Below are 14,631 nucleotides of genomic sequence, written 5' to 3' on the forward strand. Positions count from 1 at the left end.
CCAATTAAGCCTGTCTGTGCCTTTGTACTTTGGGTCCAGCCTCATTTCTGCCATTGCTGGGTCCAAGGACCTGAGTCTGGTAACAGATTGGCAGGGCCAATCGAAACTCATTTTTTTTTTTTTCCAAGAACTTGACAAGCTTTTATGTGCGAAAGCGAAGGATTAAAAAGAGACAAAATATTCCTGACGAGGGAGAAGTGATCAAAAATTATCACAAAGATAGGGTAATTGAAACTATCTGTGGGTGCAAGAATAGTCACATAACTTCTGGAACAGAATAGAGTCCAGAAACGAATCCATACGAATGGGCAAACTTGCTAAGGATATAAACAGCATGGCAGCTCAGTGGAGAAAAGACGGAATTTTCAATAAATGATGTGGGAACAGCTGGTTATCCATTTAGCAGTTAAGACTGGACTCACGCTTCAACCACACACAAAAACCAACTCCAGCTGCGTTAAAATTTTAATTGTGGAAGACAAAACTATGAAATTTTTAGCCCAAGCAGAAGGAGGCTCTACAGACTTGAGATAAGAAAGAGTTTTTTAAAACAACAAGATACATGGGGAGCCTGGGTGGCTTGGTCGGTTGAGTGTCTGACTTCGGCTCAGGTCATGATCTCGCAGTCCGTGAGTTCGAGCCCCGCGTCGGGCTCTGGGCTGACAGCTCAGAGCCTGGAGCCTGTTTCAGATTCTGTGTCTCCCTCTCTCTCTGCCCCTCCCCTGTTCATGCTCTGTCTCTCTCTGTCTCAAAAATAAATAAACGTTAAAAAAAAATTAAAAAAAAAACAAGATACAAAAAGTGCATCCATGAAGACTAAAATTCTACCTCATTAAAATTGAGAACTTCTATTACTCAAAAGACTCTTCACCAAGTGAAAAGACAAGTCACAAACTGGGAAGACATTTACAAAATGAAATGTTTAGCCTCCAGAATAGATCAAGAATTCCTACAAATCAGTCAAGAAAAGGACAAACAACCAAATAGAAAAATGGCCAAAAAGACATGAACAGACATTTCACAGATGAGGAAACATGAATGAACCGTACGCGTATGAAAATGTGTTCAATTTCACTATCAAAAAACGGTTTTAGAACAAATGAGATACCAATTCCCACCCAATAGATTGGCAATTTTTCTTTTTCCAAGAATGGCGACCTGAAGGGGTTGGTGAGGGCATGGGAAAACTAAAACTCTGGAAAACAGCTGGGCATTATCTAGTACACTTGAAGACGCTCATATTGAACCTTCAGCAATTTCACTTCCAAACACATGCCCTAGAGCAACTCTTGTCCACGAGAACCAGGAGGCTTGTAGAAGTATGTTCACAGCTGTTCACGTTACAAAAAAAACCTGGCACCGTACTGACCATAGTAGAGCAGAATGAATACATTCTAATGCACACACCCAGTAAAATACTGAACAGAATTCATGAAAACAAATGACAATCCTACACACATGTAGATGAATCTTAAGAACATATTATTGAGTGATAAAAGGAAGTCACAAAAAATAAATTCAAAATGACTCCATTTAATAGGTAAAGTTTAAAATCACGTAAAACTAAGTAACATATTGGGGTGCCTGGCTGACTCAGTAGCTAGAGCACACGACTCCTGATCTCAGAGTTGCGAGTTCGAGCCCCATGTTGGTGTAGAGTACTTAAAAATAAAAACTGGTGGGGGGTGGGGGGCGCCTGGGTGGCTTAGTCGGTCGGGCATCCGACTTTGGTTCGGGTCGTGATCTCGCAGTTTGTGGGTAAGAGCCCCGCGTCGGGCTCTGTGCTGACAGCTCAGAGCCTGGAGCTTGCTTCTGATTCTGTGTCTCATTCTCTCTCTGCCCCTCCCCCACTTGTACTCTGTCTCTCTGTGTCTCTCAAAAATGAATAAATGTAAACAAAATTAAAAAAAAAAAACAAAACTGGGGGTGCCCGGGTGGCTCAGTGGGTTAAGTGTCCAACTTCGGCTCAGGTCATGATCTTATGGTTCGTGAGTTTGAGCCCCACATCAGGCTCTGTGCTGAGAGCTCGGAGCCTGGAGCCTGCTTTAGATTCTGTGTGTGTCTCTCTCTCTCTCTCTCTCTGCCCTTCATCCACTTGTGCTCTGTCTCTCTCTCAAAAAATAAATAAATAAATAAATAAATAAATAAATAAATAACTTAAAACACACACACAACTAAGTAACTTACTGTTTATAGCATAAACGTATGTAGTAAAACTATAAAGAAAGCAGAGAATGATGAACACAAAATTCAAATGAGTGGCCACTCAGAGAGTGAAAGAAAGGGGTGGCATCAGTGAAGCTAAGACAGAGAGTTAGCGAGGGGTAAGTATGCCTACATGCTGCAGCCCAGTGTGAACAGCAGATCACGGTGTGCCCAAGAAGGGGGAAGGCAAGGGAGAAGAGGATGTTGTACGGAATGACTCTCCTTCTTTATTTTTGCCTTTGGGCTGAAGCCGCTGAAATTATAACATGGAAATTAGAACCATTTGTTGACAGGATAAGTTATGAACTAGACACAATTTGTCAACAGAAATTCAGAATAATGTATTTTAGAGTTTGCGTAAAATTGTGAAACAAATAATCATATAAATAATAATAAATAGTAGCAAAATAAATTAGAAGCCTACTTTATTTGAAAGGAGAGAAAGAGGTCATTTCATCATCATTTATAATAACAAAAATAGGGGAATGACCTAAGTTACCCTTAATATAATACTGGTTAAGTAAAATGGAATACATTCATACTATCGCACATTATTACAGTAATTGCAAAAAATTAAACAGACCACGACTGGAAGAATGGATCAACAGAACAGAACAGAGTTGATAAACAGATACTATTTAGTACAGGTTAAAGAGTCATTTCAAAACAGTGAAGAGAAATAAACTAGTCAATAAATGTTGATACAACTGGCCGCCCACTGACCATATCTAGAACCCATCACAAATCCTTTAAATCCACATAGATTAAAGCATAACTAAAGCAGGGGCACCTGAGTGGCTCAGTCGGTTGAGCAACCGACTCTTGACTCTCAGGGTCATGGGATCGAGCCCCGTGTTGGGCCCTACACTGAGCATGGAGCCTGCTTAAGATTCTCTCTTTCCCTCTGCCCCTCCCCCCGGTTGTGGGCTCTCGCTCTCTCAAATTGAAAAAATAAAAGCACTAAAACAAAATTTAAAAATGGGTGAATATATACTATGAACGTGGTATAGGGAAAGCCTTCTTAAAACACAAAAAAATATATGGTATTTGTCTTTCTCCATTTATTTCACTTAGCGTTATACCCTGTAGGTTCACCCACGTTGTTGTAAATGGCAAGATCTCATTCTTTTTTATGGTTGAGTAATATTCTTGTGTGTGTGTGTGTGTATCTTATCTATTCTTTATCCATTTATCGATGGACCCTTGGGTTGCTTCCATGTCTTGAACATTGTAAATAACACTGCAGTAAACATAGGGGTGTACGTGTCTTTTTGAATTAGTGTTTTTGTCTTCTTTGAGTCAATACCCAGTCGTGGAATTACTAGATTATAATGGTATTTATATTTTTAATTTTTTTGAAGAACCTCCATATTGCTTTCCACAGTGGCTATGCTAATTTACATCGCCACCAACAGTGCAATTCTGACAGGTGTAAGGCAATATTTCATTGGGGTTCTGATTTGCATTTCCCTGATGATTACTGATGTTGAGCATCTTTTCATGTGTCTGTTGGCCATCTGTAGGTCTTCTTTAGAAAGTTACACAAAAAAGACAAACGCCATATGATTTAGCTTACGTGTGGAATCTAAGAAATGAAACAAAGGAACAAACGGAGAGAGAAAGAAACAAAAAACAGACTCTTAAATACAGAGACCAGATTGGTGGTTGCCAGAGGAGAGGTGGGGGGATGGAATAGATAAAGGTACAAACTTCTAGTTATAAAATAAATAAGGCACAGAGATGAAAAGCACAGCACAGGAAATATAGTCAATAAGGCTGTAATAAAGTTGTCTGATGGTCACTATACTTATCATGGTGAGCACTACTGAGTATTGTACAGAACTGTCTGATCATTACGTTGTACACCTGAAATTTATATAACACTGTATGTTAATTATACTTTAGTAAAAAATAAATTTACAAAAACAAAAAACAAAAGCTCTGAAAGGAAATAATAATACACTTGACTACATAAAACATCAGACTTCTACAAAAACACCAAGAAAACACAAATCTTCTGTAAAGAAATCTGAAAGACACTTCATAGCCTAGAAGATGATATTTGCAACATAAATCACAGAAAGGATTAGTAACAGTGTGAAAATTAGTAACGGAAACCCTCACTAAAATGGAGTCCGGAGGTTTCCCTAGGAGAAGCTCTCACGCCCTACCACTCTAGTCAATTGCACACCCGACAGAAGAGCAGGACTTGACCTTGAAGGCGCATACTACTGGGAAGAGGAAGAGAGGCTTTCCATATCTCCCTCCCCTCCCAACAACAGCTCAGTCAATGAGAAGCCATTACACTTGGAACTCTCAGTTTACTCCAATGGCCTTTAAGCTTCTAACAGCCTTCCCGACTACTCCTTTTCTCCTTAAGAAAGTGTACCTCTCCTTCATTCCTTGGGCTTGCCTGTATTTTGCCTCAGCTCGTTTGTCCTGAATTGAAATTCTCTTTTATTCCCGAATAACCCTATCTTTTGCTGGTAAGATAAAGGGCAGTTTTGATTCTTAAGGTTAGCGACCTATATAAAAATGCTACAAAATCACTGAATTTAAATGATCGACAACACACAAACCAAAAGAAAAAGACTAAGGATATAAGCATGCAATGCACAGAAGAAGAAATAAAAATATCAAGTTAACACATGGAAATATGCAAATTATACCTACTATGCAATGCAACCTTTTCCAAGCGATAAAAATATAAGACTTGAAAAAAATCAAGTGCTGGTGAGGGTGTGTGTGAATAAGTACTTCTATATACCGCAAGCCAGTGTGAATCGGTATTGATATTTTGAGGGGCTATTTGGCAGCATTAACTAAAATGAAAATGGGCATATATTATGACCCAGGGATTCCATTTCTAGGAATCTATCTACCCTAAATAAACACTCACATATATGCACACAGCTATTCACTGAAGCATCATTTGTAATAGTGTAATATCGAATAGTGAAATAATAGTGAAATATTGTGAAAATAGTGAAATAATAGTGTACTATTGAAATAGTGTAATAGTGAAAAATATAAAATACCAAACTGTCTACCGGCAGGGAAATAAACTGTAACACCCAGGCAATATAGGAGTTAAAAAGAAAGGCCATCTGTAGGATGGCCAAGTGACGTTGCTTTAAGACGTTTCAGAAAAATACAGAATATTCTGAAACAAAATAAAGTCAGTTCTACATACTTTTCAAGGTACATGTATGTGTGCAAATGCACAGAGAAAGGCTTAGAGAGTAACCAACAAATTGGTCATAACAGGTAACTCTGGGGAGGGAACGGTGTTGGGGTAAGGGACAGTCAAGGAGGATTTGGACTCTAGCAATATTGTTTGAATTTTTTAAAACAAGAGTATATTCACTTGTTACTTACATAATTAAAAATAAATCAAACTTATAAAATGATACACAACTATAAATTCAAATCTAAGGTTGTAGGCAAAGTCCCACAGGGACACAGTGAAAAGAAAAATTCGTGTGTAGAAAAGATTTTCTAGCAGTAGTGACCTTTGAGCTGGGCCTGGCTGTCTCAATAGGACTTTGTCAAGCATCCATAATTTGGTGGAGGACCGTGGCAGACTGTATTTTCCAAAGATGACTGTACCAACACACACACCCTCCCATATGCTTTTCTTTCAATATGACATCGACACTTGTCCATGGAGGGGTGGGAGTCTATGTTCCCTCTCCCTTGAACTTGGGCAAGATTTTGTGATTGCTTTGATGAACTGAATGGGAAGGAAGTCTCACAGCATGACTTTTGAGAGGATCCAGCTACTGCCTGGTCCTTTCTTTTACAGGACGCTCACCCTGGGAACCCAGCCACCATGCTGTGAGAAAGCCCAAACTAGCCCATGTGGAGAGACTGCACGAAGAGTCTCACGTGGAGAGAAACTGAGGCCCCCAGCCGACAGTGGGCACCAGCCACCAGACACACGAGTGAACGAGCCTTCAGATGATTCCCATCCCCAGCCTTTGTGTTCTCGGGCCGAGGCCCAAACACACGTCATGAGACAGAGCTAAGTCATCCCCACTGTGCCCTGTCCTAATTCCTGACCCAGAGAATTCCATGAGCGGAATAAATGCTTATTTTATGCCACAAAGTTTTAGAGCAATGTGTTACCCAGCCGAAGTAACTGGAACAAAGACTTTCTAAGGAGAAGAAACTATACAGGTAATAGAATGTCACAGAGCATCGTGAGGATTGGCAGTATTGTGTGATGAGGTTACAGGGGTTGGCTGGGAGCAGGCCATGAAAATCTCATATGACAGCATAAAAAATTAAACATGCTATCGGTAGCGGAAAACTACTGAAAGTTTTTAAGCTGAGAAGTGAAACATTTAGATCTGCATTTTAGCAAGATATCTCTGAGATTGGTGTGAAGGAAAGACGGGAGAAGAGAAAGACTCAAAAATAGGAGAAGCTTCTCCAATTAAGACGAGTTCTAACCAAGTAACGTGGGGGACTCATCCCTCACTCGGCATGTTTTGTGACTTTTTTCCTCTTAAAGGCTTCCTCTGAGCCTCGTTTATATTCAATTTCACTTGTATTAAAATGTTGGCGGGGAAAACTTACTTCCACACAAAAACCTGCACATGGATATTTACAGCAGCTTTATTTATTATGATTGCCCAAACTTAGACACAACTAAGATGTTCTTCAGCAGGTGAATGGATAAATACTCTATCATATCCTATTCGGCACTACGAAGAAATGGGCTATCAAGCCATGAAAAGACACAGAGGAGCTTAAGATACATGTTACTGAATAAAAGAAGTCAGCCTGAAAACGCTATCCCGTATGATTCCAACCGTATGACTTTCTGGAAAAGGCAAAATTGTGGAGACAAAGTATCGGGTGTTAGGAGGAAGGGAGAAATGTTCTGTATGATACTAAAACGGTGGATACGTTTCTCAAAACCCATAGAATATACAACACCAAGAGAGAACCCTAATGTAAACTATCGTCTTTGATAACCAAGCATTAATGTATAGTCACTGATTGCAACAAATGTGAGGTGTTGGTAGTGGGGGAAGCTGTGCTTGTTTGGGGGCAGGGGTGTATGGGGAAATCTCTGTACCTTCCATTCAATTTTACTGGGAGCCTAAAACCGCTCTAAAAATGAAGTTTAATAAAAAAATGTTGGGCGCGGCGGAGGGGGGCGGGGATACATGGGAATATTAGATCACAAAAATGTTTTCCTTACTATTCTTTCAAGCTTCTGGATCTGGATCCGTTTACATAAAGCGTATTCTAAGAAGACAGAGCAAGCTGTCTAAAAAACGGTAACCACTTATAACTAATTATCCATGTGAGTCATACCATCCTGGCACTTACAAATATCACCATAACCCACAACTTCTTGTTCTGTGTTTGTTGAAACATCCTCATCATCATTCTCAGGACCGGTTTTATAAGAAAATTATATAAATGCAAATGTATAAAAGAAATCTACACTAATAACCTACAGGGTTTTTTTAAATATATTTTGGATATTGGGGATATATATAAGGAGAAAACCGAGGTGCGTGGCCCAAAGATGAGGGAGAAGACGAAACTCAGAACATAAGGAGCCACCTCTGCAATGAGGGAGAAGATGCCCGGATGGATATAAAAGCAAAGACAAATGAGGGGATGAAACATACTAATGAGAACGTTTCATTCTCAACTTGGCAGAAGGTCTTGAGTCCTATTTTTTGAGAAGAGCAAGAGGAAGAATGTATCAAAAATTGAGAGTTTCTGAAAAATAGAGACAGTATGGAGTGGTGCCATGGTGAATCAATCGGGTCTTTCACAGCAGCAGAACCCAGTTGGAATTTGATAGTGTAATTTCTTGGAGGCCAGTCTGTATCATTTTATACTGTACCCCCTGTAATGTTAATTATTCAAGAGGCGATTAGCCAGTTTGGGGGATCCCATGCATTCAGGCCTAAAGCTTGGTTATCAAAGAGATGTTCATACAAATGAAAAAAGGAACTCAAATTAATTTTTCTGCTTTTTTAAAGCATTCGTAAGAGGTTTGACTGTGGTAACTAATTTTTGAAATGGTGAAAAAGAAAAGAAAGCAAAATAGGGAAAAAAACCACTGAAACAAATGGCAAAATAAGATTATAGGATTATGTGTGGGCTGAATTCAGCCATGCTGGTCCCATCCCCCATTATCAAAGTTAAATTAAAGCCATTATTGCTATATTTCACAAAATAAAATCTGATGAAAAGCAACTCCTTTCCCAGTGTTTCGTATGGATGCTTCTGAGTAAACTTTCTAATTTTTACCCTATTTACCTGCATCGCAGAGGTGACAAACGTCTGCTTGCTCTTCTGATAACCATTTAGTTGATGAGGTAATGGGAGGAGGAATTGTGGGCAAAACTGGCTTTGGATCATCCTCATAAAATAACATCAGGTCCTTAAAGAAAATAAGAGAGCACATGAAGTTTGAAAAACATAATTAATCCCTCTGCTTCAATTTGGTAAAACAGATGGACAATTCATGGAGATACACTGTGTCTATATGTGCTAACATAAACCCATTTTAATGGAAAGAACTTAAATATAAGTTATTTATACGCTTGGTGTGCACTGAGCGTAGGGTGGTTTTCTACCCTGGAGATTCTCGCTCCTGATGAAGACATCTAGTGCAGAGTAGCAACGCTTCTGTTTGAGGCATGAACTTTCCCCACCACTCCCTGAGCATCCTTAGGGCGTACTATCTCAGAGGCTGATTGTTCTGTTTTACTGGCAATAATAAGGCTACCTGTGTCTATCTTTTTTTCAATGTTTGTTTATTTTTGAGAGAGAGTACACGAGCATGCGCGCAAACAGGGGAGGGGCAGAAAGAGGGAGAGAGAGGATCCCAAGCAGGCTCCATGCTGTCCGTGCAGAGGTAGACATGGGACTCGATCTCACAAACCACGAGATCATGACCTGAGCCGAAATCAAGAGTCGAATGCTTAACCAACCGAGCCACCCAGGTGCTCCTATTTGTACTAAATTTTAGAACTTCAACTTTTTATCATGGAGTAAAACACAGATGATAATCAATCCAACCACGCAGTTAAACAAATCAATGCATGGCCAATCTGGTTTCATTTACATCCTACCAGTCCTCATTGGCTTTATTGTGAAGCCAACCCTAGATACATCACTGATTTCAGTGCCTCTCTCTAAATGACATGAACTCTTTAACACAATTATTATTTTATACCTATAAACTTCCCAACTCCTTAATGTCATCAGTTATAAACTCCTCATCTTTTCAATTTCTCATGAGTGCTATTAAGCAGTTTTTTTCTATAGCTCGTCCAAGAGAGGATTCAAATAAAGTCCATATGGTGGGATCAGTTGACGTGTCTTTTTCCTCCTATGAACAAAGATCTGTTTTATGGTACTTTAAGGTATAATCAACATAGAGTAAAATGCATAAACCTTACGGGTAGAGTTCAATAGGTTTTAACATTATGCCGTATACCTATGTAGCCACATTTCTGTCACTCCAGAAAGTTCCCCCAAGCTCCTTTCCAGTTGGTCCCACCCTCCCACTACCAGTAAACAGTGTCTATCTTCCATCAGTAGCAATGAGTTCGCCTGTTCTTAAGCTTCATATGAATGTCATCATACGCTACATGCTCTCTTGTATCTGATTCCCATTGCTTAACACAATGTGTGAAAAAAATGCATCCATATTTTGTGTGTATCCGTTCCTTTTTTTTTGTAAGAAGTATTCCATTGTAGGAATATGCCACAATTTGTTTATCCATTCTCCTCCATATGAACATCTGGATTGTTTCCAAATTTCGGCTATAATGAATAAAGATACTGTGAACATTCTTACACAAATCTTTTTATGGACAAGTGTACTCATTACTCCTGGATATTTACACAGGAGTAGAATGGGCAGGTCATAGGATAAGTTAAACAGTACTTAACTCCATTAAATATACAAATTCATAGAATTCATATATTTCAATATGAATTTAACTTCATTAAATATATAGTATGTAACTTCATTGAAACTGCCAAACCATTTTCCAAGGGATTCGCCCCTTTTTATAATTCACCTTTTATTTTAAAATCACTGTAGATTCACATGTATTAAGATATAATACAGAGTGACCCTATGTATCCTTTACCCTGTTTTCCCTAAAAATAACATCTTAAAAACTGCAGTACATATTATCCAAGATATTGACACTGTTACGGTCAAAATACAGAACATTTCCATCACCCTAAGGACCCTTCCTGGTACCTTTTTATTACCATAGCCTGCCCCCCACAACTACTAATCTTTTCTCCATTTCTATAATTTTGACATTTGAAGACATGTTATATAAATAGAGCCATACAGGATGTAACCTTTTGGAATTGGCTTTTTTTTTTTACCTGGCATAATTCCCAGAAATTCATCCATGTTGTTTCATGCATTAATAACTCGTTCCTTTTTATTGCTGTGTAGGTATCCATGGTATAGATGTATCACAGTTTGTTTCACCTGTCAAAGGACCATCTGGATTGTTTCCAGATCTGGGCTATTATACATAAAGCCGCTGTGAACACTGTGTGTAGCTTTGGGTATGAAAGTAAGTTGCCATGTTGCTAGGATAGATGTCTAAGAATGCAATTGCTCAGTCCTATGGTAGTTGCACGTTTAGTTTTATAAGACGCTGCAAACGGTTTCCCAGAGTAGGTTTACAATTTTACATTCCCACTAGTAATATTTGAGTGATCCAATTTCCCCACATTTGCCAGCATTTGGTGTTGTCGCTACTTTTTACTTTAGCCATTTTGATATTTCATTGTGTGTTTCAATTACATATTCCTCGTGGGTGATGAGGTGGAACATCTTTTCATGTGCTTATTTGCTGTTTGTATTTGCTGAAGGGACAGTTCTTGTCATTTGCCCATTTTCTAATTGGATGGTGCTGGATTTTTAACTGTTGCGCTTTGAGAGGTTAGTTTTTTAATTTTTAATTTTTTAAAAAGTAGGCTCCATCCCTAATATGGGGCTTGAGCTCAACGACCTTGAGATTAAGCTTCGTATGCTCTACCCACTGAGCCAGCCAGGTGCCCCAAGAGGTTTTTATCTATTTTTTTAATGCTCAAGATATTAGTCCTTTGCCAGATATGTGGGTTGCAAACATTTTCTCCCAGTCTGTAACTTGTTTTTATATCTTTTTGCGATGAGGTCTAACTTTTTTTTCTTTTAGGGATCAAGTTTTTGGCCAGCCCTAGATCCCAAAGATGCTTCTCCAGTATTTTAAAAAAGTTTTATAGTTTTACATTTTACATTTAAGTCCACGATCTACTTGGACTGAATTTCTATATGAAGCTTAAACGGAGGCTCATGGTTTTGCCTATACCAATGTCCAATTGCCCCAATATCATTTGTCGAAAAAGTTGTCCCTCGTTGGATTCCTTTTGTTCCTCTGTTAAAAATCAATTGGCCATATTTGTGTGGGTCTAAGTTCTTGGTTCTCTCTCCTGTTCCACTGACGTAGGTGTCTATCTCTCCACACTCTCAATACCACACTCCAATTCCACACTCTCTTGATTGCAGTAGCTGCCGAAGGCTTAATATCAGGCAGAGTGATTAGTTCCACTTTAGTTTTAGCTGTTCTAGAGCCTGTGCCTTTCCACATAAATTTTAGAATAAGCTTATTATCTGTCTCAAAAAAAAAAAAAAAAAGAAAAAAAAAAAGCTTTGCTGGAATTTTTATAGGAATTGCATTAAACCTATAGAGTAGTTAGGGGCATCTTTACTATGACAAGTCTTCCAATCTGTGAACATGGTATGTCTTTAACTGACTGGTCTTTAAAATCTTTCATCGGTATTTTCTAATTTTCAGCATACTGATGCTATACATGTTTTTGTTACAATTATACCTAAGGATTTCATTGGGGGGCAGTAATTGCAAATGGCATGTGTCTTAATTTCAGTTTCCACATGTTCACTATTAGTACATAAAAATGCAATTGAGGAGTGCCTGGGTGGCTCAGTCGGTTAAGCGTCCCATTTCAGCTCAGGTCATGCTCTCATGGTTCATGAGTTCGAGCCCCAAGTCAGGCTCTGAGCTGACAGTGTGGAGCCAGCTTCAGATTCTCTGTCTCCCTCTCTCTCTGCTGCTCCCTGCTCCCTTTTTTCAAAAATAAATCAAGATTTAAAAGAAAAAAAAATTCAGAGGTGCCTGGGTGGCTCAGTCCATTAAGCATCGAACTCTTGATTTTGGCTCGGGTCATGATCTCACACCTTCTGAGTTCGAGCCCCACATAAGGCTCTGCTCTGACAGCTCAGAACCTCCTTAGGATGCTCTGTCTCTCTATCTCTCTGCTCCTCCCCTGCGCTCACTCACTCTTTCAGAAACAGATAAACATTAAAAACAAAAAAGATAAAAAATGCAATTGATTTATGTATGCTGATCTTGTATCCTCCATGCCTACTGAATTCACTAGCTGGTTCTCTAAGGTTTTGTCGCCTCTCTGGGATTTTCTATGCAGACAATCTGTAAATGAGGACAATTTTATTTTTTCTTCTACACATCTTTTCTTTTCTTATTGCAGTGGCTGGAACTTCTAGTACTATGTGGAATAAGTCCTGGCCTTGTTCCCGATCTTGAAAAGAAAGCATTCACTGTTAAGTACGATGCTATTGCAGGTTTTGTGTGGATGATCTTTACCAATTTAAGGAAAGTCCCTATTTCTAGTTGCGGAGTTTTTACCATAAATGGGTATTGCGTGCTGTTGAATGTTTTCTCCATCAACTGACAAAAATCCTATGATTTTTCTTCTTTAATTTGTTGACATGATGAATTACATTCATTGACTTTCAAATGTTGAGCCACAACTACATTAAATCCCACTTGGTTCTGGTGTATAATTTTTTAAAATATATTGCTGGATTCAATTGGATAATTGTTTTTTGAGGATTTTGCTTCTCATTTCATGAGAGATAATGGCTTTTTTTTTTTGTAAGACAAGAAATGGTCTTTTTCTGGGGTTGGTAGCAGAGCATCAATACCTGCCTCATAAAATGAACTGGGAAGTACTCCCTCCTACTTTTGAAAGACATTTGTGTAAAAATAGTGTCTATTCGAGAATTCTCCAGTAAAACCATCTGGACGTGGAGATTTCTTTTTCAGGAGACTTATATTACTAATTCACTTAAAAACAAAATGGTTACAGGGGCACGCCTGGGTGGCTCAGCTGATTAAGCATGTGACTTCGGCTCAGGTCGTGATCGCACAGCTCGTGAGTTCGAGCCCCACATCTGTGCTGACGGCTCAGAGCCTTCAGATTCTGTGTCTCCCTCTCTCTGCCCCTCCCCCCCAAATATAAATAAACATTAAAAATGTTTTTAATGGTTACAGAACTATTCAGGTTCTATTTCACCTACTTTGAATTTTCGTAGTGTCCGCTTTCTGGAAATTGTTCTATTTCTTCTAAATCGTCAAATTTATGAGCATAAAGTTGTTGGTAGCAATTCTTTATTGTCCTTTGATAGCTACAGGAACTGCAGTGACATCCCACTTCATCCTGATCTGGTGATCGGTGTCTTTCCTCTTTGGCAGTCTTGCTAGAGGCTTATCCATTTTTCTGTTTTTCAAAGAACTGGCTTTTGCATCAGTCATTTTCTCTGTTAACTGTTTTCCTGCTTTTAATTCCATTAACTTCTGATCTTTATTATTTTCTTTCTTCTGTTTCATGTAGGTTTATTTTGTTTTTCCTAGTTTTTTTTTTCAAGAAACCTAATTATTGATTTTACACCTTTCCTCTTTTCTAATCTAAGCATTTAGTGCTATAAATTTCTCTCCGACCACTACTTTACCTATGCCTCCTATATTTTGATAAGTTGTGCTTCCTTCTTACCCAGTTAGATGCATTTTTAAATTTCCTCTGAGACTTCCCCTTTGGCCTATGAATAATTTAGTTTATTTTCCCAAAACATTTCACGTAAAATTCCTCATGAGTTTATAGTGATATATTTCCAATCCAATTCGGGTCTATTAGGTCATGACAATCTCTTCTTTCTATCTTACATGCGTATCTCCTGTCCCCCACACCGAGAATCCCAGTTCTCAAGGACACCAAAGATGATTCAAATAGAGGATCACGTGACCACTCATTTGATTCATCCCACATTATGCTCACAATAATCTCAGATCAAAAATACCAACATCTTAGAATAAAAACACCGACGGAATGCAAGGAACATTTATTTAATTGTATTTTACATTTTAAAGGATTACTTTCTTTACTTCGATTTTGTTTCGTAATTATGCAAAAATATTTCCAGTATTCCAATGACAAATCTAAAATCACGGTACAATCAAAGAAATTTAGCTTCTATTTCTCCTCCCTTATTCCCTTCTTTCCCTTTATACGTAGCCTTTCCTTCTTTCTTTTTTTAAATGTTACAGCTGATCT

General features: G+C 38.6%; 1 protein-coding gene across 5 annotated transcripts in view; it reads right to left on the bottom strand.

Annotated features, from left to right (window-relative positions):
- The window catches only part of ENTHD1 (ENTH domain containing 1), a 104,414-nt gene that overhangs the window by 36,151 nt on the left and 53,632 nt on the right, over window positions 1-14,631 (bottom strand). For all 5 annotated transcript variants that reach the window (XM_060656274.2, XM_060656273.3, XM_060656271.2 and 2 more), the window contains one exon: window positions 8,497-8,620. In XM_060656274.2, coding sequence (XP_060512257.1) covers window positions 8,497-8,620 — 124 coding nt within the window. The remainder of the gene's footprint in view (window positions 1-8,496; window positions 8,621-14,631) is intronic.

Source organism: Panthera onca, chromosome B4 (assembly GCF_046562875.1).
Source record: "Panthera onca isolate mPanOnc1 chromosome B4, mPanOnc1 haplotype 2, whole genome shotgun sequence".
Taxonomy (NCBI): domain Eukaryota; kingdom Metazoa; phylum Chordata; class Mammalia; order Carnivora; family Felidae; genus Panthera; species Panthera onca.